General features: G+C 52.2%; 9 protein-coding genes across 9 annotated transcripts; 5 read left to right on the forward strand and 4 right to left on the reverse strand.

Annotated features, from left to right (window-relative positions):
- Positions 1-510: 510 nt before the first annotated feature.
- J4E87_008164 (uncharacterized protein) lies at positions 511-2447 on the forward strand (the record flags this gene model as incomplete). Its single annotated transcript, XM_049379756.1, has 2 exons — positions 511-531; positions 594-2447. The coding sequence occupies 2 exons, from the start codon at positions 511-513 to the stop codon at positions 2445-2447; spliced, it is 1875 nt and encodes a 624-aa protein (XP_049230643.1).
- Positions 2448-2545: 98 nt separating this feature from the next.
- Positions 2546-3256, reverse strand: J4E87_008165 (uncharacterized protein; the record flags this gene model as incomplete). The annotated part of the gene is made up of 1 exon (XM_049379757.1): positions 2546-3256. One exon carries the CDS (start codon positions 3254-3256, stop codon positions 2546-2548), a length of 711 nt encoding a protein of 236 aa, XP_049230644.1.
- Positions 3257-4445: 1189 nt separating this feature from the next.
- J4E87_008166 (uncharacterized protein) lies at positions 4446-7106 on the forward strand (the record flags this gene model as incomplete). The annotated part of the gene is made up of 1 exon (XM_049379758.1): positions 4446-7106. The coding sequence occupies one exon, from the start codon at positions 4446-4448 to the stop codon at positions 7104-7106; it is 2661 nt and encodes an 886-aa protein (XP_049230645.1).
- Positions 7107-11991: 4885 nt separating this feature from the next.
- Positions 11992-12834, forward strand: J4E87_008167 (uncharacterized protein; the record flags this gene model as incomplete). The annotated part of the gene is made up of 1 exon (XM_049379759.1): positions 11992-12834. The coding sequence occupies one exon, from the start codon at positions 11992-11994 to the stop codon at positions 12832-12834; it is 843 nt and encodes a 280-aa protein (XP_049230646.1).
- A 6043-nt stretch (positions 12835-18877) lies between these two features.
- Positions 18878-19262, forward strand: J4E87_008168 (uncharacterized protein; the record flags this gene model as incomplete). Its single annotated transcript, XM_049379760.1, has 2 exons — positions 18878-18998; positions 19051-19262. The coding sequence occupies 2 exons, from the start codon at positions 18878-18880 to the stop codon at positions 19260-19262; spliced, it is 333 nt and encodes a 110-aa protein (XP_049230647.1).
- A 403-nt stretch (positions 19263-19665) lies between these two features.
- On the reverse strand, positions 19666-20525 carry J4E87_008169 (uncharacterized protein; the record flags this gene model as incomplete). Its single annotated transcript, XM_049379761.1, has 2 exons — positions 19666-20383; positions 20443-20525. The coding sequence occupies 2 exons, from the start codon at positions 20523-20525 to the stop codon at positions 19666-19668; spliced, it is 801 nt and encodes a 266-aa protein (XP_049230648.1).
- A 300-nt stretch (positions 20526-20825) lies between these two features.
- J4E87_008170 (uncharacterized protein) lies at positions 20826-21914 on the forward strand (the record flags this gene model as incomplete). The annotated part of the gene is made up of 1 exon (XM_049379762.1): positions 20826-21914. The coding sequence occupies one exon, from the start codon at positions 20826-20828 to the stop codon at positions 21912-21914; it is 1089 nt and encodes a 362-aa protein (XP_049230649.1).
- A 452-nt stretch (positions 21915-22366) lies between these two features.
- Positions 22367-23444, reverse strand: J4E87_008171 (uncharacterized protein; the record flags this gene model as incomplete). The annotated part of the gene is made up of 3 exons (XM_049379763.1): positions 22367-22902; positions 22952-23233; positions 23441-23444. 3 exons carry the CDS (start codon positions 23442-23444, stop codon positions 22367-22369), a joined length of 822 nt encoding a protein of 273 aa, XP_049230650.1.
- A 380-nt stretch (positions 23445-23824) lies between these two features.
- On the reverse strand, positions 23825-24533 carry J4E87_008172 (uncharacterized protein; the record flags this gene model as incomplete). Its single annotated transcript, XM_049379764.1, has 2 exons — positions 23825-24375; positions 24425-24533. The coding sequence occupies 2 exons, from the start codon at positions 24531-24533 to the stop codon at positions 23825-23827; spliced, it is 660 nt and encodes a 219-aa protein (XP_049230651.1).
- Positions 24534-25722: the final 1189 nt, after the last annotated feature.

The following is a 25722-nucleotide window of genomic DNA, read 5'->3' on the forward strand; positions in this document are numbered from 1 at the left end:
TTCCAAAACTGTGCATTTGCTACTTTCCCTCTATCCACTATTAGGGCAGCACTTGGCTGGGCCTCTTTAGAGTGCCCTAGAACTGGGAAGAATGTGTCTAGGCATTTGTATAGCCGAAAAAGATTCTTTGAGTATAATTTGCCCACTGCAGTGAACACATTTCTCGTTTGTTATGATCTCCTAGGTAATCCGACGACGCTAGCTGCGTTAGTGACGCAGTGCGCCCTCCCTCGTCTCCTACGACTTGTACTGTGTCTAGACTACGCTATCAATCTGATCACGCACAAGCACACCAAATATACAGTCGCGACAACATAGGGTCATCTCTCTAGCGCTATATCTGTCCAAGTAGATTGTTATAGCCTAGAGACCAGGTAAGTCCCTTCTTTTCTCAGACGCAAAACAACACCCAAACAGGCTCAAGTACTCTGTGAACCACAAAGACAGTCGGCTCGTCAAGGATGTAACGCGATAGCAATTACTAACTACTACATAGAGCAACTTACCCGCATGGCGCCCACAATTCAAGAGGTTCGCAGACTAGCGCATCGCGACATACAGTGTCTGCTGATGGAGGCTAATAACTACAACAGCCCACTAAAGATGTACGCATCAACAAAGCGGTACTCAAAGACCAGCAAAACAAGCACCCCGCCGTGCTCGCAAAGCTACGCAACGCTATCCCAACCGACTGCTATCCTACCGTGGAAGCATCACAACAAGATATATACTATGGACGTCCGTTCTACCCCGGTAAAGTCCTCCTCGGTACAAACGATGGCAGTCGCGTGTGGGGCTATCTGCGCCGGATAATGAGTAATCATAAGACGACGATGGAAGTACACTACGAGGACAACCGCGGCGGCGACAATACGGATCATACACCATTTGCGCAGTCTCAGTTCGTACCGTGGTGTCGCCTTGTTGCAGACGACGCGTGTCCTCTTGGTGCTGCAGCTTGGGAGGAGCGATTGAAGATAGTGATCAAGATCGTGATGTTGGAGGCTGGCTACTCGGAAGCCACAGTATCTGGTTTACCCGCTGATCTACTTACATCGATACGGAAGAATGTCGAGAAGGGTCTGAACAACGTGTCGCAAGCAGCCCGGGCTAGACCAAGTATACAATCGTCGGCGGGCCTAATAGCAGCTCCTGCTGCATCGGCTTCCGCCCCCAGGCACACTGCAGAGGCCAAGAACAGTATCGCACTCGATATGTCGAAACCTCAACCGCAGAAGAATGCAGCAACACACTACATCAAGGTACTGAAAGACAACATCCCCACCGACCATTGGTTCCAGACGCGTCCCATGGCGGCCCATGAAGAACGAGCAATCACCTTGTTAGAGCCAGACAGCAAGGAACACTTCGCCCTATTTCCTGGTAAAGTCCTCCTAGGATATCTCCGTGACGCTGAAAACACACCAGTATGGGCAGCGTTCCGCCATCCCAAACCCACCGCCAAAATACAGACACTGTCGGGACCGTGGCGCATGTGCTTCTTCGATGATAACCTATTCGAAGTCAATCTGCCCGAAACACTAGACGGCGCCATTGAATTCGCGCCTGCGTTCCAGCTACTCACCGAGAGTAAAGACAACGTCGGTACACGCAAAATCTGGTTTGCTAGGATCAGCACGTGCGTACGTGTTGCGCTCATCGACGCTGGACTCCAAGACGACGAGGGCTTTCAGACTCGAGTAGACGCACGGCCTAAAGAGCTGGCGGCAGTGATCAAGAAGGCGTGGGCGCGACTACGACGGACACTCCAGGGAGGTGGACGGGAAGAGGCTTTGCCGACGCGATACCGCCAGTATGGGAAGAATCGTACAGCGGACGCTTCTGCTGTAGACGCTATAGCGCATGGCCAAACACAAGCGCCTACAGACCTCCAGCCCAACAACGACGAACAGCGAGCAGAATCGCCCCCGGAAGATCTCATCCAAGATCTCATCGAGATATCCGAAGACGAAGACGACATCATGGAATCGGGCTACCAGCTCCGCGCATCCAGTCCCTGGCCCACTTTCCCGAAGCGCGAGCTCTTCACCCCAGCGCCCACCTCTTCCGCCATGAACAAGAAACAAAAGATCGCTCCGTCAAACCGCACCTCTCTGCTCGACTTCATCAACCTGACTACTGCCATCGACACCCCGAATACTGCTGCGCTCGAGGAACAGGTCCGCGCATTGACCGAAGCCAAGACATCTCTCGAAAACACTGTCGACGATATGAAGGCACAGATCAGCGACTACAAGACGAAGAATCAAGAGTTGCAGGTATTCAAGGCTAAGCATGTTGAGCACTGTCAAGCTGTGATGCTCAAGTTGCTGACGCAGAGGAATGTGAGGAATGGAAGTAATGAGGTGGATGCGGAGAGGGATGCGAAGACGGAGTATACGCAGGTCTATGGTATTGCTATTGTGGAGGATATCGGAGAGGACTGAGGAGAGTACTGTTGATTGTATCGATGTAGACTGTATGGATGTAAAGGGTTTCGATTGATGTCATGGGAACGTAATGTTTTGTTTACAGAAATCTCCGCCTAGAACCCACCAAGACCATCATCGCTGTCTTCGTAGTCGTAAGACCAGTTATGATCAGTGTCTCTTTCCACCCATTCTTCTTTACTACCCGTCAACTCCTTCCATTCACGTTCCTCCACCGCCTTTCCCAGCCCAATAGATAACTGCAAATCCTCGTCCTCATCCTCAAGCGCATGGTAGCTCCATACATAGTCCACATCCGAAATGCAATGTGGTTCATTCACGGCGCCAATGCGGCATTTTACTTTGAGCAGCTCGACTGCGACGACTGAACCTTCTTCGCCAGCGGAGGCCATGTTAGATGCCGAGTCTATCCGGCGGAAGGGTAGTTGGACTTGTTGCGTTTGCGGGGTTTCCGTAGCCTCGGTTATGGGCTCGTGTGACACGGTCGCACGCTTGTGGCTTGGGGATTTGGAAGTTTGGATGCCGGTGACGAAGTAGATTGGCTTGTTTTGTTGCGATAGCTTGCGGAGAGAGTCTTGTGTGCTGGTGTCGTTGCGTAAGGTGTCGAAGAGTTGCGATGCGTCGGTTAGGGTGATGTGGGAAGTGGACTCTGCGTCTTCTTTATCGGAGGGAGATGCCTTTTGTATGGAGTCGGAAGATACTGAAGGCTTGATGGAGTCGGAGGAGGCGCTTAAAGGATTGGTAGTGATTTGCCCGAGGGCTATGGATGCTGATGGCAGTGGCTCTGGGAGACGTAGAATCGACATTTTTATAATAGATCAGTTTTGAGATTTGTGGCTAAGCTGTGTATATTGTGTTGATCGTAAGGAGAGTAGGTGATACTAAGATGGGGAGATGCAGGAAATTCAAATATAAGGGCTGGATAGGACCAGCGGTGAGTTATATTTCGACGCTGTGGACTTGGCCCAGTCTTCAATCGCACCATGACATAACTGTTGATGCTCATGCGTTAGCATAACGATTCTGCGCTCAATGCTAGTTCAGTGTGACGTGTGTCATTCGTTGTCGCCCTGTTGTCGGTCGTACGGGAAGGGATGATCATTCGGCGCGAGAGTATAGCTCGGCTAACGAAGGGCTATGAGGCCCAGTCTTTGCTCCACCAAGGGTTAAGTTACTCAATTGGCGAACAAAGCCCGCAAACTTGCGATTGCGTTACTAAGAAGCGGCCGGGGTGGTCTGATGGAGATCGGCTGACTTGTTCCTGAGTGCGATCCGACCTCGGGCTCGGAAGGCTAGATTGCATGCATCAGCGGGAGGACGCGGAGCCGCATGCTAAGATTTTCCATAGATCTTTGAAGACAGTTTCGCGAGGAGCTGCATGGCCATTGAGCTTTTCGTGAAGAGATACCACACGGAGCCTAATATGCCGTGGGTATCTCGTAAGGTGAGAGAGTCCACATCTTGCGTGCAACCTTCCGGAAACAGAAGAACAACAGCTATCGCACTGGCAAAAGCGCTCGCGTGTCAATATACGACGATAACGAAGGATGGAGATTGAGATTGCTGATAACGAATGTGTGCTATGGTGAGCCGCTGCCTCGGGACGGTTTGCAAAGGATGAGGGGTGATTCGTCATGTGAAGAGCTGACTAAGGACGAAACGTGGCGTCGTGGCGCGTGGGCGTGGGCTGGCGTGACGCGATCGACATGACACGCTCTTGGACGTGACATTTGCCCTTGGTAATATATGCGTCGCGCTTGCCGTCATTGCACCGTCGTCGCCTACAATAGACCGTCGCTCGTCCGTCCTTGATATTGAGATGAAGCTGGGTCGGATGACTGGGATGGTCGGCCATGAATGTCGCTGCTTTCGGCAGCGGGCGGAAAGCTGACACTGCCACACTGCGGGAGGAGCATGTACCGTAAACATGACAACGCCAACTTTCGGGCCACTTTTGCAGCCCATACACCTACCAATTCCTACGGCTAGCCTGCCATGGCAGAGACATCCATAGCCCCTACCCACCACCAGCGTCGCCAGAGTGCCCTCGCCGACATACAATTCGCCTCTATCGTCGACGATGACCTCACACCCTCCGAAGACGAGTCGCCGGAGGAAAGCGCGTTCGGGCTCGAGACAGCACAGTCAGCAATTGGAGTCAGCATAGGAAAGCAGCAGACGCGTCTGACTTCGCCGAAAACGCCGGCTGCGGAAAAGGCTGCTGCCCTAGAGGACACGGAAGACGGAGCCTTTTTCGAGGGCTGGCAGGAAGCTACCGATGCCACACCGGAACTGAGAAAGACGACACCGCGTCCAGAACCGAGCAAAGATGTTCAGAGAGCTGACGTGAGGCCGAAACCCACGCACACATCGAGCAATGACGACCGCGAGCGGCAATCCGACCCTCAAACGCGACTTCCTTCACCATGGCGAGCAGGACCGAAGACATTCCACAAGGAGAAGGCGGGCGACCATCGAGCTACACTCCGCGAACACCTACAGATTGGAAGACGGCGGGCATCCTCGAGCGGCTCCATGGGGGACACGATGCGCAAATACATGCCCTTCACCCTGCCCACGTCCATCACCAAATCCTACAAAGACATGCACTTTTCGCTCCCGAGTCTTTCAGCACTCTCGCTCGATACAGAGAAGCCACGCACCTCTGACAGGCGGAGGAGAGATACCTTCGCTAGCAGTGGACCAGCCCGAGACATACCACAGCAGGATGGCGCCAGCCATTCCACACCCAAAGAGTCGAGGAGCGCATCGAGGAGCCTCGTACAGGTGCCACATCATCCCAATACCGCTCCGATACCCCAGCGCGAATTCAGCGACGAGAGCACCGATACCCTACAACCGTCCCCTAAGATTTCGAGCGACCGACCGGCGCCTAAGTTACGGCGGTCCAATTCCGAGGGCTCTTTGCTCGTATACCGCACAAGATCTTTTGCGTCTTCGCTCGGCGACGACACGCGCTTCGAGAGTGTCCAAGAGCAGGTCAACAGTAGGCTGAAGGCCCTCAGAGACAGCTGGCAAGACTCGAATTTCAAGCTGCCAAGCCCTTCGTTCCCAAACTTCAACCTATCGTCCAGCAGCGAAATCTTCAGAACCCGCAATGCCAGTATAGCGTCTAGACTCCGCGAAACCGACAATGTCCGCGCAACCGAGCCTGCATCGGCAGCACGTCGCGACTCGATAAGGAAGAAGCGCCTGCCGTCGAAGGGTGGGGACAGCGACTTTGAGCCGCATCCATACTTCACACAGGCTCTGCAAGAGCTTGAGGGGGACTTGGTCGTGTTGGGAGGCTATCGAGGTTCCATCTTGCGCTCAGCAGAACCGCCCCATCGACAGCTCTGGGTGCCCATAAAAGTCGGATTGAACCTACGCAAGGTAGACTTGGAGGTACCTTTGGACCCAGACGCGGATGAGCGCATGGAGGAGAGTATTATACCCAGCGGCATGCTGACCCATATCGGCCCTGTCGATATAGCCAAGCGCCTGTTCAAGCGTCTGAATGCATGCGATAATGTCAAGGATGGTAAACTCAGGGTCCACAACTACGGTTACGACTGGCGGCTCTCTCCGCACTTCCTCAGTCGAGGGATGATACAATTCTTGGAGTCGCTGCCCTGTAATCAGCCAGGCGTCCCTCCAGAAAAGCGTGGCGCAGTTATCGTCGCACACTCATTAGGCGGCTTGATCACGCGTCATGCTATCAACCAGCGTCCTGATCTAGTAGCCGGTGTTGTATATGCCGGTGTGCCTCAACGCTGCGTGAATATCCTCGGTCCATTCCGCAACGGCGACGATGTCCTCTTCTCCTCACGCGTGCTAACAGCACAAGTAAACTTTAGCATTCGAACATCCTACGCTCTTCTGCCTCTCGATGGAAAGTGCTTCATCAACAAGCGTACGAAAGAAGAGTATCCCGTAGACTTTTTCGACGTGAATACCTGGAAAGAACACCGCCTCTCGCCATGTATAGCAGCACCTCTGCCCCGCCCCGAACAACCCAAAGACAGCAACTTCAGCGTTAGTGGCCTGATGAACGCCGTCTCCTCATCACTCCCAACCTTCTCCACTCGCAAAAGCAGCACCGCGAAAGACGCAGCCGACGTAGCTCGTAATGCCGCGAACAATGTCACAGAAGGAAGCGCCGAACAAGCAGGCATGGGACCACAGATGGGCCACGAACACAACATCGAGACCTCTAAAGAGCCGAACCCCGCGACCGATGTCACGATCCCTTACGACAAAGCCGTGGAGTATCTCGCGCGAACCCTCGCTGAAGTCAAAGCCTTCAAACAAGAACTCGACCACCGCCCTGAACACACAACGTCGAACGCATACCCACCCATCGCCCTCATCTACGGCAAGTCCACACCAACGGTATATGGCGCAAAGGTAGAAAGCAAAGAAGCCATCAAACGCGCAGATGTGTACGACGAGCTTGCCTTTGCGAGCGGCGACGGTGTGGTACTCGCTCGTGCGGCTATGGTGCCTACTGGGTATAGTGTAGTTCGCGGCGGTGTCGTCTCGAGCGACCGCGGTCACGTCACGCTTCTGGGTGATTTGGAGGCTGTGGGGCGGTGTCTTTGTGCTGTTATCCATGCGAGGAGGAATGGCGTTGGGATGGGGGCTGGTGCGCGATGAGATTATAGAGGCGCCTACACATTTTTACCTAGAGTCAATGAGATTAGATCAAATTCGAGGACACGGTGCTTCGTTTCTTATTATGTGTGGATTTGTAGATGTGCTTCGATGCGATATCTCTGTGCTGCGTAAAGGCAGCAGTTTTCTTGGGCGAAGTGTATGACCCTCACGCCAGAATCCTCAACAGCCCTGACAAAACCACACACCTCTCGACCGTCATCCCACTCTCGTCGCAACAAGCAACGAAACCACAGTGGTCTTTGCCAAGCCATCTGCCCTTTCCCCACAGTCGCGTTCCTCGTGTCCCCATCGGCCCTTCTCTCGGTGTTGCCCCCTCGTATGCAGCCTTGGTACGGTTCACTGGGCGTCGCGATCTGCGAGTGAACGGTGGAGCGGAGCGGAAGGCGGCTACAGGCGATGCGACGCGACGGACGGTACGGGCGGGCCATCGTTGTGCGGCGCGTTGGGTTCGAGTTCGTAACGAAGTCATGTTTTAGTAGTAGGTGGGCACGTACCTAACTGTCTTTGTTGCGCCCTTGATGTAACGTCGTCTCGTGGTCTTTGCGCTGGGGTCTGAAGTAGGATTTGGGATGGGAAACTGTGGATGGTATTGAGACTGTGAAGGGTTTGCGGTGGTTTTGCTTTTTCAACGGCTGCTGGGCATCTTGGGAGGCAGGAAAGAGCGTTCAAAAGCTCTGAATGGGGAAGAGATGGAAAGGTGTCGCAAACAGGTGTGTACTCCAGGAATCTGATCTCTCTCGATGATGCTGACGTCGATCGCGCTAGTATTGCCGTGTTCCAGGACCAAGCTGATAAACTCCAAATCAACTCAAGAAACACCTGGTGGTAATTCCAATTCTATGACCTTCGACTGAAGGGTTCACCCATGTTGTGGTTCCGCAGTAAATCGCTCAGTTCCAAGGCCGGTACCAATCTGGGCTCATGCACTTAAGGAAAAAGCAGAGCTGCTTGATGCAAGTTGCTATAGTGCTGCAATTGACCATGAGTCAAAGAGGATTGCTGCACTCGAATCGAGTCAAGGGGTACATGTGTGATTAGTAAAGGGGGATGTTGATCACGTTGCTCAGCTCGATCGAGATATGCTGAGCCACCCACATCGTCATCCAGCACCTCGTGTGAAATACTAGACTTCTCTATAATGGTATCGCGTCTTCTCAACCACGGCATGGACGACTCGATATTCGAGAGCACTCTATCGTGACGAAGTTCTGCAGTCTGGTACATCAGCCATGTCATGTAGCACTAACAGACCCCTATAGGCTGCGCTTAGAGTGTCAAGTCAAAAACTGGCTTGGAAACGCGCATGCCGCGTGACGGAATGCGAACAGAAAGATCAGCCGGTGGGAACAGCTCCGGTGATGCGCACAGCCAGATCCATGGATTGTTGCGTGCGAAGAGGTCCTTTCCGTTCGAGGCTAGTGGGCTTGGCATTGCCCGTTAGGCCATCTGGTACCGTACCCCAGGCTTCCGCTAATCTCACTCGGAGCCTCCGTCTTCCCCATCATCGCGATCACGTCGCCAATCGCTCTATCTACCCCATCTGGATCAATTGGCAGCAACAGCTCCTACTGAGATCGATTTCAACCAACTCAGGTTCGCTGCAGCGAAGCGAGATTTCGGCCTCAAATTCGTCACGAAGTCGCGATCCTTCATTTAAGCGCGCGTATGCAGCTCTGACCATCACGTCACATCATCAACCAATCCTGGACTGTCACGCGATGATGTGCAGCGGGGATAAAACTGTCTCGTCGGGGATGCGGTAACAGACAGTGCACTCTTTAGCATTCCGCACTGGTATCAATGCGGGGGTAAGGAGCTCGTGGCTTCGGTTGCGTCTGACGGCTTGGGGCCAGCCTACAAAACTTCGCTTTACCTTGTATGTTCAAGACGAGTCATGATCAGATGCTGACAAGCCATCCATGTAGTCATACGGCACATCCGAATTCTTGGGAATCTTCTCAGATGCGCAGGTGTATACACGCTAGAGCACGGAGTTATTCCGAAAGGACTCTGTACCCCTCCGATATCACAGCACCACGCGTCATTTCTCGCTGGTACCGATACACTGCTAGTTTCCTGTGCTCAGCTACTGCTCGATCGCCCAAGAAAAGTCACTCCTTAACAAGTTCATCTCGCTGCTACTGCTCATCGCCTATTCGATGGACAACCAGCCCTGACAACAATCTGTCCTGTCGTCGATTGACATCTAGGCTTAATTCGTGTGGGAAGAGCCTCTCAGGCGCACAAATTCAGCACGCCTCGCAGGGGATGGCTCAACATGGCCCTACCACAACGGAATCCTTCTGTCGATGCATTCCCCTCGAATAATTCCCGTTAGCGTCAACGGAGATATCGTCTTATCGTTCTTGCTGAAAGCGGAAGGTGGAGAGTGCAGTCAAACGCTCGCAACAAATCTAGAGCAGCCCACACACGTGATGGGCCGGTTCATGCGTGGCGTCGACTGACCAGTGACGAAGCTACCGCTTCTCGCGAGTGTTAATACACGAGCCGCGCTCCTGTTGAATGCCGTCAGATCAAACACTTGTGAGTGGCGGAGAACGCATGATCGTCTCGAATAATCGACCACTCAAGCTGGTCAACTCACCGTCACGTCCAGGGTAGGGGCTTTCGGCTGACGATTCAGGAAGCTAACCTTAGTCTACCTGCGGCACGCGCTTCCCCCGCGGCTGCTCAGACCAATTCTTTGCATTCGCTCGAAATTGCCATCTTGGTACTGGGTCCTTCGATACGACACTTGGGGCCGGATGTCATCCAAGCCCAAAGACCCACTGCTCCCGCTTTACAGTCTTTGTAGTTTGGTCCGCTACCCAAACTCTAGGCCACAAGTTGACAAGTTGTGGGATCCATGTACACAATCTAGCTGAACCTGGCTGGTTCATTTCGCACACAACGTACGTCGATAACCTCGACTCCCTGTCGTGGCCCAAGGAAAAGGCGGCCAATACGCCGCTCAGTTGGGCTTCCATGACTGAAGATGAGATCAAGCTGGGGTTGTAAAGTGTCGATCAGCTGCTGACTCGAAACGATCTCCGCTACGATGATGGAGCCCCCAAACTGTGCCGCATTGCAGCTCGTATCGCATCGTCACCTTATGCAAGATTGCAGTGATTCCTTTCAGGTCAGAACTACGGTGGAAACATGTATCTCACAAACTGCGTCTCATGGGACTGCCAGGTTGTACCTCATAACGATCCAAAATATAGGATCATTCACGTTGACTCTGCAGGTTTCCAACTCGAACTGGCCAAACATTCTTAACACGAGCGCTTATGGCACAGCGGCTACTGCTCAACTCAGTACAGACAGTTACATCTCTACACCCTTTGGGATTCAACATATTTCAGGTCACGACCAGGATTTAATCATAGTACGGCGCGTTTGTGAGATGCCAACTAGCTCGAGAGATGTAGACCAGACACTCCCACGTTGACCACTGCCGCCAGCTATCGTGGTGAGAATTGGTTTCTAACATCATCTAGAATAGGTGGAGTTGCAAATAGTATGTGTGGCTGTAGCATACGCCTTTGAAACAAGTTCGCCGCAGCATCAAAGAGCTTGGGTTGAGCACGGCCTCCAATGCAGGAAGCCCAGGTTCGTCTACCCCAATTGGTAAGCGACGGTAGGTCCCTGCAGCAGCGACCAGTAACCAGCTGTCAAACCCAACACTTCTATCTTCGTCACAGGCGTGCGTCTTCTGCATTCCTAAGGACTCACCACGGTTAGCTGTATACAACATCCGCACTCTGGGCGCTCGAACCATCTTTGCCACACGTCAAAGCACGTATCTGACGCTGCCCCACGCTAAATAACGGTTGAGCAAAAGCCACCAGGCGAGCGCACCACACCCACATCGAGACCCTGATCGGATGGATCTTCGTGGCCAACTGAAAGCTTAGCCCCTGCTGCTTGCTGTACACATTTGAAAGGGTGCCTACCAACCACCATCTTAGAAGCGTGCGTCTGTCGGATGGGGCCTTATTCAGGATATTGGAACTCGATGAAGAGCAACTATCAAGAAAAACATGAGGCACTTTGCGACTAGGATACATGCCTGCAAAACTTCGGTCGTCTAACAAAGCCCGAAGCGTTCAAGACTCAAGTGCTCGACTACGCCGTACACTAGCTCGTCTACCCATGCTAGCTCGAGCCGTTGTTCGTTCTCGGTCAGGCTGTGCACGCACGCAGCGGCATGCTGGCATCGAGTACGCCAAGTCGCTCAGGTACCATCCTGCTGGGTCTGTCGTTTTCACCGATCGTTAGCATTCCTTTCTCTGCTGAACCCTATGAACCACTCCTCGGAGCCTGTGGCATGGTTGAGCGCTCGCTATTGCATCTGATCTATATTATATTGGCGCGGTCCTGCCAGTGTAACAATCAACCTCAGGTCTCACATCCACCAAGCACTCTACCATACTCTTGTCTTTATACGACTCTCACATTGTTCATTGCATATTCATATTCTACCTATACAGTATGTCTATGTACTCGACATCTGTGAGCATCACTGACTGAGCATTAGTCTTACCACGCCATCATGGAGCAACGACGTGTCCAGTCCTTCACTTCGAGCCCTTACCAATACGTGGTGGACTATCCTGGATCGCAGGATCTCTCCCGATGTGATTCGCATGAGCCTATCCCCATGAAGCATGGTAACGGATCGTACGATGAACGGATGTCTTTCCACCACCTTGCTCGCGAGACATCAACTACGCGATCATTGAGCGCTCCGATAGACGCCTTCGATCCATGGCTACTCGAGGGACCAGGCTGTGGCAGTCCAATGTCCACAAGTTCTTCGATAAGCCACAACGAGAGCCTTCCCACGCCACCTTACACCGGCATGCCAATGTACGATAACGTCGAAAGCCCGGCATTCCATCATGTTCGCTCTCCAGTCAACCACGAAGCCTGGGCAGCAGAACCAGAACATGTCTGGAGACCGAGTTACCCTGATCTTCCCACATGGGGCTCGCAACAGTTTTCGTTGCCTTACCACGGTGGTCCAGCATGCGAGCAGATGTCACTGCAACCGGTTCAGCAATACGTCCCTCACTCTGGCCCTTCAGTAGCGCCGGCTTACATTCCCTACCACGCACCAGCTCCCTTCCCTACTGCCAGGGTTGCTAACCCAGGGCCCTTGAAGAAGGAACTGGCTAGTGACGCTGGACACAGTGAGAAGGAAAGCGACTCAGAGTCCGACGAATCTGAGAGCGACGATGATGCCTCGTTGCACGGTTCGTCATACTCGACCTCCCGGCGGTCTGGAGCGAATGCCAACGTCATGAAGCTCGGAAAATGGGGCGAGAATCCTGCTTCGTATCCCCTTCACCACACGCTTGACGTAAGGCACTGGCAATGTCCTCTAGACGACAAGGAGCATGCTGGAGTTCCATGCCCAAAAAGGTTCCAACGACCGGAACACCTTCGCCGCCATGTCAGGACTGTCCATGGCAATGACAGGTGCCACTTCTGCAAAGTGTGTCCCAAGACCTTCTCTAGGGGCGACAACCTTCGCGATCACTACTGGACGCACGTGAACCGTGGAGGCAGAGCAGGGAAGAACAACAAGATGAGCATTCCCGAGTTGAAGGCAATTCTGGGTCCCAAGGAGCGGCCGCTCATCAGACGTCTCAAGATGAAACTGAACCTGCTGAAGGAAAGGAACATGAGAGCGAAGCTTTGATTGAAAGTAGTGCGCTTCATGTCACTGCTGATGATGTTTACATGATTTCTTCTTCTTATTTTACATTACTTTTTTGAGGTTACCTGGCGCTGGGGAGGCAAGTCATCATCGTGCTTCGGCATGCTTCTGTACCATTTCTTCTAATGCTCCACTGTTCATAGATCTCTTTAGCGCGCATAGCTGTATGAATGACTACAAAATCTTAATGAACACCTTGCTGTCTTATCGCAATCTTGACTCCCCTGATTGACACCTGGAAGGCCAAAAACAGAGTTTTGGACACGCTCACCTAACGACCAGTTGAACAGCGCGTCATGAAGCGCTTCGCTTAACATTACTCGTTATCCGGCCCCCAACACCGAGGATGGATTTCAGCGTCTTTCGTTGCGCCTAGCGAGTCGACCCAGCATGGCAATCATCGACGGTTGCGACAGCTTGATCCGACTACACGCTAATGCATCATTCTGAACTGATTCCTCGATCGAACATGCATGGAAGGAATAAACATCGGTCAGAAGATCACTTACAGCCAATCACCTTTATTCGCAGAAAAAGATTGGGGGCTCCCTCACCGATTACACACAGCCCCGACGACAGGGAGAGGCGACATGCAGGTGCTTGTCAACGGAAAACGCCCGGTTCGTTAGATTCCGTGGAGGGAAGACGTGCGGTTTCAGCTAGCTCTCTGACTTGCCGGATAGATGAGCACACTGCATGGCAGCAGGGTTGTACCCTGTGAGGGATGCCTAGGTAAGCTGACAATGCTCTGGCGAAAGCAGGAGTGAACGTCGAGGAAGACAAGTTCCCGCGCACTGACCACGATCGAAGGATGATCTTTGACTGGAGGTGTCCTGTAAGCTGTATGTGGACGTTAGTGTCGTACGATTTACGATTCCAGATGCGATCTTACGATGGGAGGAACACCAATCCAGATTGCAGGTCCTTCACCGATACTTGTCTCCCCGCATCTGGCAAAGCGAAATTGTAATCGCTGAAAGTCTGCATCTCCCCAACCTCAACCTCGAGAATGCGTTGAGATTGGGAATGCATGCTCACCGGAACAACATCATTGGATCGACCAGCATAATCGCGGTGAAAGAAAAGACACTGGTCTGTCATTGCGGTTCGTGCGCCGCTCGAATCGACGTATGGGAAGGCATATCAGTTTTCCGCGCGCCGCAGCGCTTAGAGGAGCCAACGAGAGTGCGGCACAGCAAGCCACAACCCGGCGCAGCACCCCTTCTCAGATTAGAATCTGCAATTCACCCGCATTAACCGCCTAGTCTGAGGGCTCACTCATGCACGCAGAGTAGTCTCGCACGAAAGTAGGGCCTCGCACAGTTGTTGTAGGAGTAGGATGCATTTGTAGTAGAGAATGACAGGGTATCTACTCCAACGGCGACGTCACTGGCGCTGTAGTCGCATGTCTATACGTGGAGCTCGTTGTGGATATCTTGGAGAAATATGGGCTGCGAGCGATGTAAGAACGCACGTAGATAGGATCAGTCTGTCGAAAGAGGGGGAAAGAACGCCTCTAGGCCACACCATGATACACCGTGGGAGGAACAAAGGATGGCGTCTGATTCTGGTCACCCACGAAACGCTTTGTCTAGACAAATTTGCTGACATGAAAACACTAAAAAGACATATTATAGACGCCAAAGATCAAGTAAGAACGATAACACCCAACAGGTCCCTCAAACCCCCAAAAAAGAACCCAACAACAAGCACATCCTGATGTAGAACGACTTTGCCGTAGACGTACAGTTTCTGTTGAAAATATGTCCGAAAGCGTCCAGAATATGGGCAGCTCACCTATATCGCCTTCCCAATCCGATGACCTGACCGCGTTTCTGCGCTACCTGCTGGCAGATGACCCACTACCCCACACTCGAGACTGGCCTTACATATTACAACAGAGAGTTTTAGTGATAGGCTGTTCATCGTTCGACACAACACCCGCTTCACCGTTCGGCCCGGGGCTAGATAGGACACTGCCGACCCTTTGCGTTGAGGCAGGTACCGACCGTAGCTTCAACTCATCATTGCCCTTGCATACGATGGCTTCAGTCAGTATGCGGGCTTTCTGGATGAGGTTTGAACACCATCAGAATGATGGTTGGGCACGCGCGCATCTCCAATCTTCCACTGAGCCCCAGACATGCGCTGAGGGTGATGCAGCAAGGCCCAAGCTCTTGCATGATTCGAATCGAGATATGATCGAATCGAACGCATCACACCAATCTTGACTGGCTGCGTAAGTCTGTGCCCCGCCCAATTCCAAGGCCTCCAGGTAGAAGGCAGCATCTGCACATGAAGCCTCTGTACATGGGTCGACTTGCTACACACCACTAGCTTGTGCTGTATTGGCGATCAGTACCTCGCGCGACATGCGGTGTAGATTTCGTGTCGCACCTTCATTGAGCCATGATGACTTTTTTCGATGCATCCTGCAACATCATCATCCAACTCCCCGCTAGCGATAGCTTCCGCTGTGATTGCCGGGATTGCCGCGCACCCGTTTCGTCACGCCTTCGGAGACGGCGTCTACCCCTCAACGAGGTAGCGATCCTGCGCTCTTCCTTCGCCTCTAGCGTGTAGTACGGATCGTCTGATCAACATCTCCTCGCTTGCAGGAAAGCGGTCGATGGACGCATCACTGACGAAAGGACAAAGCCCTTGCGTAGACGTTTGCAAAGACGTTCCATGCTACGCATGCAGGCGGGCAGTCGACCGTTCAGCGGCCCGAGCAGAGTTGGTGGAGGAATGCCGGTAGTGGCTGCCAGTCGCAATGGTCCATTCAACCGTGTGGTCTTCCAGACCTTCCAGCTTATCAACGCTAGGAAGTGGACTGTGCGACTCCAAGTTTCCAGCCTTCTAGAACAATGATGTCTGCTAAGCTGTGAATTGGAGCTTAACAATAGAACCAACAGTCTATCTGGAGGTGCGATGACGTTCACTGTCCCTTGATGCTGCAATTAATGGCTCATGTGTGTATGAGCGCGCGTGCATGCGACACCGCCTGCTTCGCCTCCACACCTCTTCGTCCTCAATCGTAAGGTCCAACACACCACCTCAGCTTGCAGCACGCCAACAGTGCTATTATTACCACCGCATGACGACTATTGTGATACAATACGTTGAGATGATGTTGATGGAGGTGGAAATGACCATGAGCTGGGAGACGTTGCTTGGATACTGAAGGACTTTTGCGTGCCGACGGGTAGCCCAGTCATCGGTGTGGTCTGTTATGTGCCGCTTTCCGGTATGAGAGTCGTGCTGTGATCGAATGATAGATTCGGGCGCATCGATGTTGCGATGATTCGCTGCGTTCACGATTCGGGGCAGACCCATGTTGTCCTTCGCTCAGCCGCGATGGCACTTTGGCTACGCAATACAGAGGACTTGACGCTACAAAAATTCAGAAGATACACCGTGTAACGGTGACCTCCTGAGTGCCAGACCTGAAAGATGCAGCCAGATTCCAGGAATGACACAGCTCTCACTAGAGCCATTCAACTGATGACGAACTCTGTATCCGTGTAGCTTGGTCTGTGTTGGAGAAATTCTCCCTCCATTATTCCTTCCACGTAAGCAGCATCGACTATGATGTACGTTCCATCGTTCTGTGGTCTCAAAATCAGTGGTAGGGGACATCCAAATAGGATACACACTACATCACCGCTTTGAGCTTCCATAGCCGCAGATGCAACATAGCCGCTTGTCGTCGTGAAAAGGCAACCTTTCCAGTCTGGGTATGTGCTAAAAATGGCTACGATGTGACGATATAATGACTTCGCAATGCTGAATTCTGGATCCACGGCCAAACCGCTCTTTTCCTGAGAAAGCATATGTCGCCAGGTATCGAGCGCTGAATAGCGCTGGAGGACTGCCCATTCATCCACGAGAGCTTTGGGCATCGGTGGCTTTATGTGCCGCTTCAGTTCGTCCATGCTTCGTCCATCTACAGCAACACGCCAAACGTCCCCTCTGTCTACCTTCGCGTTGACCTCGTTTGGCGAGAAGCGCTTACTCCATGCTCTTCGAGCGATATGAGTGAAGTCTTGCACTGTCTGTAAAAGCCATGGTACAAATGCATTCAGATGCTGGCGGAGGTAGAGATCATAATACATACTATTGTGCTTGTCCTCGGCCAATTCGCTGTAGCAATCGGTAAAAATCGTCTGGGTTTCAGCGACCGTTCCAACGATGGCGCCAGTGATCTTGATAGTACCCGCCTGCGCGTCATGTTGAACGCCAGAAAGACTGCGTCCAGTGCTTGCGCCTTCCAGCACTAGGTCGTAGCGGCGAAACAGATAGTCCTTGAGGCGAGGGGACAGCAGCAGTGTACTCTCCGTGAAATCGTGGGCCCAAGAAGGCTTCTCAGTCCATTTCACTTCCGAGCGCCGCACCACAATGTTCAACAAGAATTCGAGGTCTTGCCGTTCTGTGATAACGCTGACGACGGCTCTTTGAAATGCCCACGTAGCTCTTTGCGTATAATCAGGCGCGAAAGTCTCAAGAGTTTGTCTCTTTACGAGACCAAGAAGCGCATATACGAGATCCCGAGGGTCGGACGCAGATCTCCCATATGAAGCGTATATGAGGTCCTCCAGAGGTATCGTCCCAGAGCTATGGTAGTGCCGATAGACCCGTACAAAATTTGAAGCTGGATGTTCCCAACGTATTTCGCGATTTTTCTCTGCATGTAACAAGTTCGTACGTTCCACTAGGTTAATGAGATATGCCCACGAGATCTCTCGAGACCCCCACAGTACGAGCGAGTGTTCGTTGGCTACCACACCCTCTTGGATGGTCCAAACTCGCTTCCACCATTGGCTTCTGAACAGCTTCTCGAGTTTAATGTCAACATCGAGCTCTTCACTCTCGATACCCTCAAAACCCTGCTGTTGCAAGCGTTCTAGATAGTCCATGGCGCGATTGATATGTCTGCTCGCCTCTTCATCCCTCATACGGAATCTCCGAATCCCGCGATCCGTTTGTTCCACCTGATCCGAGAGTACCATGGTCCCCAGCCAGATAAGTACCCTTGACGCCGATGTGTAGATTTTATGCATCTTTTGAACCTGTTGAGACTTCTCTTCTGGATTGCTTTGGTCTATACAAACCGCATCTATCCACAGATCTCGTGTCCGGTCTTCGTATCTTACGCGTCTCAAACCGAGAGCGAGATTGCAGGTTATCACTAGCCCCTTACCATCCACTTCAAGCAGGTCTTCTCCGTTCCATTCTCTCCACACATACGAAATGGCTTCATAAGTCGGCGGAGTCGGTGAGAACTGTTCGGTGCGGAGCTTGCCTCGCAGTGGGGCATCATGATCAGATGCTGGAAGCAGACTAAAGAGCCGTATTTGAGAGAGGGAACGATCAAGCGCTTGGTAACGATAGGCCTTGTCCATATTATAAGTGCGAGCGCCAACGTACACGCTGCGGGTATATTCACTGCGCGTGAATTGTTGTGGTGAAGTGTTCTCTGCAACGTACGGAAAGCCAGCTTTTGTTAGACGAGATCGCACTAACCGAATCGGGATGATACTTGCTACATGCACCACATATCTCATCGCCACTACGATATGTCTATGAGATATCGGAATCAGTTCGCCAAGCTGAAATTGAATCATTCATCCTGATGTTTAGAGATACAAACCATTGTCTGTTGGAGATAGAATGTAAAAACCAGGCAGTTTGCGCCTACATGGACTTTGAACAGGGCGGCATCATCATTTCCACCTCGTTCGTATACTTCTAGTCGGACCTGACTTGGCAGGTCAACAAGCCTTTGAATCAGTGTATGCTGCTGGATCCTGTGATAGCTCACGTAAATTGATCGCATGTTCGTCGACATCATTCACGCTACAATGATGAGAGTCAGTCGCAGTCACTTCCAAGCAATGTTACATACACACTCACACCAAAAGACTCACCAAAAGACTCACCAAAAGACTCATCACCATGATCAAAACCAGTGCGCGGGCTACTATGTATTTCTCGTTACCAATACATCCTTTACCCAATACTGCACATGCCCTGGCCAGTGTCCGAAATACCAAACGCTTGCACTGAGCAAGCTGCTATCGTCGAGAAGACCACATTGGACAAGGAGAAAGAGGTAAAGGTAGCGCGATTGAAGAGGCGGATTAAGGGTGAGTTTGATAGGCGGCTATGTCGAACTGGTATTGACGTACACGTATGCAGACATTCTCAACGAACTTCCGCGAGAGCGAAGAGCGAACAGCGGTCAGGAGTACGAGTTCTGGATCGTGGAAAACGGCGGCCAGAAGATCGCTGAAATCCGTCTTGCAGGCGCGAGGCGGCCAATCAAGGAAGGTACAGCTGCGCGGGACGTAGTGACCGCCTACGAAAAGCTATTGGAGAAAGTCGAAGCCGAGAAGTCATCCGAACAGTAACGTTACACTGTAGAGTTTGTGGCTACAACGAGCAAAGACTTTGGGAAGGCGAGTTCGTGTGGAGGAGTCTGTGTCTACAACGAGGGAACAGTTCGCGAGGGCGAGTTTGTGCGGTAGGCTTTACGACGACAATGAGGTGAAGGGAGGGGACATCACACGCTGCTGAAGCATGGAGACGAATTCGAAGCTCGATAGCGATTCGGTAGACTGGGTGATGCTACGATGTATCCGTCAACCTCAATGTTAACTCATCCTACGAGCGGTCATAGTGACTCACCGGCTTCAAATGGTGACTTGGTATTTCGTAAACCTGCTTGCTTGGGCACCATCATGGCTTGTGTGGCGCCGGGAATCCTACTGAGTCGCCGCAGCTGCGTCACGAACTTGTAGTCAAAGTCTTGCACTACCATCGTCCGCGCCCTCTGCCTCGATCGCGCCAGTCATCTCCACCTCCTCGCCCCCCTCTACCCCCTCTTCCAAAGCCTAGCTCTCGATCTGGTGGCGCTTCACCTCTCCGCCATTCACCAAACGGTACACCACCTCCACTTAATCTTCGATCGTCGAATCTGCTTCCACCACCCCTACCACCTCTGCCGAAGCCGCCATAGTCTCCCCGTCCACCGAAGCCGTTCTCGCGCGGTCGTCCGCCATACGGTCCTGAAGGCGGTCCTCTGCCCGGTCCAGATAGTGGCGGAGGTGCAGCTGGTACACTGCCGTCGGGTAGCGGGGGAAGTATAGCGCATGCCACATAGTCGCCTATCATAAACCTGACGTCCCCCAGTGTCTTGTCTGCGTCGCCGTCAAGTTGCTTGAGAGCTTCTGTGACACTTCCTCCCTCCACGCCTTCCATATCAATGTCCTCATCCCTTGGTCGCGCGCCCACAATGACGGAGCCTATATCGCGCGATATGAATCGCCCTGGTGCGCCTGGTCGATTGGAGCCTTGTATGTCTGGGTATACGAGTCGAAACGCGATGCGCGATCCGGCGTACGGTTGCGGTAGTAATGTTGGTACTGCGCTGAGGAGTAGTGTGCATAGCTCGCGCAGACTACAGGTTTGCCATGTGTAGATTTGGACGTTGGTTGGGAGACGTGGTAGTGTTGGGTCGAACTCGTCCAGCCTTTGAGCTATCAGTACGTGTTTATGTCATACATTCATGGGACTAGGAGCAATGCGCACCTATGGAATGAGTTTTGCTTGAAGAAGAGGCGCAACAGGAAGGGTGTCGTTGTTTGACGGTCAATCTTCGCGGGGGCAGCCATTGTGAGGTCTGCAGCCTTGTGGACAGCCAGGCTAGTCAACGTATTAAGTTATTTCGAGATTCGCAGGCACGTAGCGACAATTCGCTAAGGAAAGTCGTGAGGAGGTGACGTCAGGCGCAAGATGTGAATGTGTTTGGAGAGTTTGGGGGAGAAGGAACGCGACCGGGACGCGGAGAGCTCCCACTAGCGCCTTCCTCGGCACGTACCTTCCAGCGCAGGTGAGTCTCCACGTCGCAACCAACACTGGCTCATCCTCGACACGTTGACTCATTCCATATCCCGAACATCACAGTCGCCAACATGGATTTCGCCAAGTTGATGTCCGCACATATAAAAAAAGGCAAAGACACGGCCTCACCAGCCGAACCCACTGAGAAAAAGTACCTCAAGCGCAGTGAAATCGAAGCGCAACGGCAAGCCGCATACGTCGCCGAACAAGAAGCCGCGGAGAAGGCACGGCGAGAACGTCACGAGAAGAAGCGCAAAGCTGAGGAAGATGAGGCTGAGAGGGAGGCCGAGCGCAGGGAAAAGCGCATGCGCATGGCCGAGGAATCAAGACGCATAAGGGAAGAAGAGGAAGAGGCAGAGGAAAGACAGCGGCGAAAGCGGCTAGGTCTTCCTGATCTTCCGCCTAAGAAGAAGGACGGCGAAGGAGACGGCACACCGGTCCCCGAAGATGAAGATATCGAAGACGAAGAGCTCGTCGCAAAGCTGAGAGCCCTCGATGAGCCAGCGCGGCTATTCGGCGAGACACACAAACAACGCCTGAAGCGATACAAGAAGCGCGTCGGCGCAGACAGCCTAGCAGCCATCATGACGGATGGTCCGATACCCACAACACTACAACTCGTACCGGAGAAGGACATGAAGGTCAGCCTTCAGGTACCCAAGGACAAGGAGGGTCGCGAGTTCCTCTTCAGGCAACTGGCGAGTTACTTCACCATGGTGCTGAAAGAATGGGACCTCACACTCCTACGCCGAGACCCCGAAGTCAAAGAAAGCTACCAGGGAAAACAAGCCTACGCAGCCATGGTACAAGCGCGCGAGAACATGCGGCCACTGTTCAAGAAGTTGGAGAAATTCGATCTTCCAGACAGCATCGTCGAGCCCGTTGTGGAGATTGTGCACGCGGCACAGGAGCGAAGATACGTCGACGCGAACGACGGGTATCTGCGTCTTAGTATCGGCAAGGCGGCGTGGCCCATTGGTGTTACCATGGTGGGTATTCACGAGAGAAGTGCGCGAGAGAAGCTACATGAGAGCGATAAGAACGCGGCGCATATCATGAGCGACGAAATGACGCGGAAGTATCTGCAGAGCATCAAGCGGTGTTTGAGCTTTGCGCAGACGAGGTGGCCGCCAACGGATCAGCTGCAGCTTATGGGCTAAATGATTTGGATGGACGATCGACTGTTTGTAGGTAATCGAACCACCGGTTACATCTCATTGCTTTGCACCATGGGAAAACTCACGAAAACTCTTGCTCCGGATTGCGGCAGGGATACTGAGTGCCTTGCTGATGACGTCCATAATACCATAACGTGTTATGTTCGTATGCGTGTAGGCACTCCGAGGGTTTTGAACATCGGCGGAGCCCTAGCCTAGGCATGTAGGCAACACTGCGATGGTCTAATGGAATTGAGATTCATGAGACACGCGAGCGACAAATGCGCAGAACAAATCATACAACCGCGAAATCGGAAACATTGACCAACGTGTTTGTCATGGAAGAGATATTGGGAATACATCATCGCTAATTCCCCTGGGTAGTTAATTGTGAGCTAGGCAGTCCAATATCTAGTGATTCTGAGCTTTCAATTACCACCCTTCGCAAGTTCCAATCATCGGATGCTCTTCCTGATCCACTGACGTTTCGGCTGACTCTCCTGACTCTCCAGATCAAGCACCGCTTTTCGTGTCTTCTTCTCCAAGGCAACAGCCATCTTGGCCTTTGTGTCAAATTCTCCAATAAGTCTTTCCACGCCCTTGCTCTTGTGTCTTGGACGGGCTGTCAAAGCATATGTTGAGTGTTTGGCATCCGGTTCGATCATTCCATAGTCATACGGCCGGGATGGAAACTTGTCCAAACGCCGCTTGAGAGATTTGACCTCGTTTAACACGGCCTCGGCATCAGTCCTATCGACCGGAGCTCGTACCCCACCGTCAGCCATGAACTGCAGCTGCAGTTTCAAATTCTCTATCGCTTCTCCTCTCCCAGGCTTCCAAGGGAGTACGCCGTCTGGGAACAACGTATCGTGGGAATCCGAGTCAGCCACGTCGAGGTGGTACACTAGTTTGTTTGACCTGTCTGTAGCCTTCTTGAGGATAACCTCGGGGCGATAATCGAAGGCATATGGCCACAGGCGTGCAATGAGTTCTGTTGTGTGTGAGCGAAAAGTCTTCTGAAAAGATCGATAATACCGCACTTGCTAGCTCGTTGCCCTCTTCTTTGTACTGGCCACTGAAGCACTTCCGTCTTGTTTTGTTGGACCATGTGATGTATTTATATTTATCATCTTCAACAGGAGCGTCTTCTTCCTCTAGCGATGTATCGTTGGTCGGTGAAGTATCGTTGGTGGCGGACGTATCTTGGCTGGATGAACTGGCTTCGCTCCTTCCTTGTTCTGTCGTATCACTCTCGTTGCCTCCGGCAGTAGGCTCGGCTGGCTCTGCACTCGACATCTTGCAGGAGATCACGTGTCCGCGTCCTGTGTGTGTTTTCTCGAAGGCTCGTATTGCAGGCTGTTGCGATATTCTTGGTGTTAAGAAGTGTTGGGAAGTGTTGCACGCTCGGTAGGGGGTAGAGGTAGAAGAAGGAAGAGTATACTGTAGCAGCGAAAGTTTAAATATCTTCGTATGACTTGTCATGTTTTGAGTCGACAGTGGTACTGTCAGTATGTGTAGTCGCCGACTACTCATTTCGGACGCGCTTCCATCATGGTGGTGATGACACCTCTCTTATCGTCCATGACTCCAGCAGCAAGTGCGATGAGTTCAGGGTGTCTCTGACTAGAATACCTTCTTAGTGGGACAATATCTCGCCGGAATGACATACCAAACAGAGTCCAGCGCGTCTCATCGGCAACTCTTGCCAAGATGACGAGTCGCATACCAAGTGACTAGCAGTGATCGTACTTTCTAAAGCACCTTATTCAAAAAAGCATCACGAGAGCGGTGCGGACCTGAAGGATAGCCATACAACTTGGGAACACGTAAAAACTTCTAATCGACGAGAACGATCGGTTGACTGCTAGATTACAGCACTACGGAATTCACCGAGTATGCTCCGCCTTAGCTATCTAGGGATGTTGTCCGGAAGACACCTTGTCTCGTTTCTTGCCCTGATTTGCCTTTACGTGACTTTTCTCACCTTCAAACTCCTCCCCACTCTCCTCTTCATTCTCCTCATCATCCACATACACATACACATCCTCTTCGCTCTCCTCCTTCTTTATATACTCGTCATCGTATGCCTTTAGGCTTTCATTCATCCAGTCCAGGAGAAATCCGCACGCCTTGATATCTGATTCGCAGATTTTGGTCATTGTAATAACTGCCCTCGGACGTTCAGTCCCATGACGTTGAATCCTCAACTTGTATGTCATGTCAGTTTCACCCCCCAATCTTTGTCCACGGATGTCGGCTTCTCGGAGCATGATCTCGACCTTCAGGGCGAGTGCCAATCTCCTGAGAGCCTGCTCCTCGTTGGAGCCTAAAATCTTTTTCTTTTCAAAGACCGAATCCCCGTTTTCGTCGATTATATCGGCTTTGAACTTTGGATCTTGTGGTTTACTTTTGTAAATAAAAACGATGTAGATGGCGATATCCGTGTTCATTGACTCGAGTAGTTCTGCTTTCTTTTAGCTTTGCGTCCTCTATCTCGACCGGGGTACTTCTACCTCGTATCTTCTTTGCCTCCGGCTTGTAGCGCTCTTCCAGTTCTTTTGGGTTAAACGTGAGGATAAAGTTCCTACCCTGATCGGCACCATTACGATGTTCTAAGGTCATATCGCTGGCTTGAAAGTCGCGTTTATCAGCTACTGATGGGATAGAGGGGTTCGCAGTACTGAGGAAGACGATTTGAAGTTCGCTGATCTAGATTTGCTGCTGGCTGGTTATATGGATTAGAAAGGGGAACGTTTCTCGAGGGATTAAATACCATGCTCCATCATGACTCCAAAGGGAGATGCGTCGTCTATGTGAGGTGGTCTTCTACTCATCACGCCTTTGAGGGCGGTGATACATACCCCTCATGAATATGTGGTGATTTCGAACGCAGTCATGTATGAGTATCTCGGCTCAGACCGACAGCGAATTGGATGATGGTCATAAATGACTGTCGATTCTCGCATGGCATCTGCGTACCTCTCTCCGCCGCATGTAACTGGATAATGTACCCGTCTTTTTACTGAATGAGAGTCGTTTAAGGCGAGTTTCGAGGCGTATCTTGTGCGGCTTTGAAAACAATCATTTCAGGATCACCGCGCAAAGGTGTGAGAGTAGACGCCGTTCGTCTGGAAGAGACAAGGTGCGACATAGAGAACGCATCTTGTACGCAGTGATGGCAGTGAAGTAATGAGTGCGAATCACGATTTTGCGTGTCAAGCCCTGCGCGATGTTGAAATCGTAGATACCTAGGTATCCAGGTAGGTCTCGAGAGATGTGTCGAACTCCACGGTGACTGTATTCATGTATGACTAGGTCCACAGCGAAGGACACCATTGAATGACTGTCAATACTTCCCGTACGCTTGCACGGTTCCCGTCCACATGCCATGTGCATTTCAACGTTTCGCCGGGTAGCTTTTGCCCCGTACGAAGGTCCCACAATCAATCCTTCCGAGCGGCCCGAGCGGGCAGGTTGCATGCGACAAGCTTCCCAAGCTTTCCCACGCAATTTCGTCGTCTGCGATGCGAGTTACAGAAGATTCGAAGGAAGAAAATGCTGGAGGCAGAATCTGGATGACTGACGCAAAGTCACCAACTCAGCCGCACCTTCCGCTAACGTTGGGCTTCTTCCTGACAGGCCGGACCCCTCACGGTGCAACCCTCGCCACACCTTCAGCTCGCCCACATGTCCCAAAATAACCACGCAACGACCGCCACGCACCCAATCCGTCGGAGCGATGATTCTTAAGCTTCTACGGCCATCGACCGGCGCGAGATCTATGCGCTCATAGCGCATGCGAAGAGGTAAA

The sequence above is a fragment of the Alternaria ethzedia genome, assembly GCF_023757985.1.
Source record: "Alternaria ethzedia strain BMP 0044 chromosome Unknown scaffold_24, whole genome shotgun sequence".
NCBI classification, from domain to species: Eukaryota; Fungi; Ascomycota; class Dothideomycetes; order Pleosporales; family Pleosporaceae; genus Alternaria; species Alternaria ethzedia.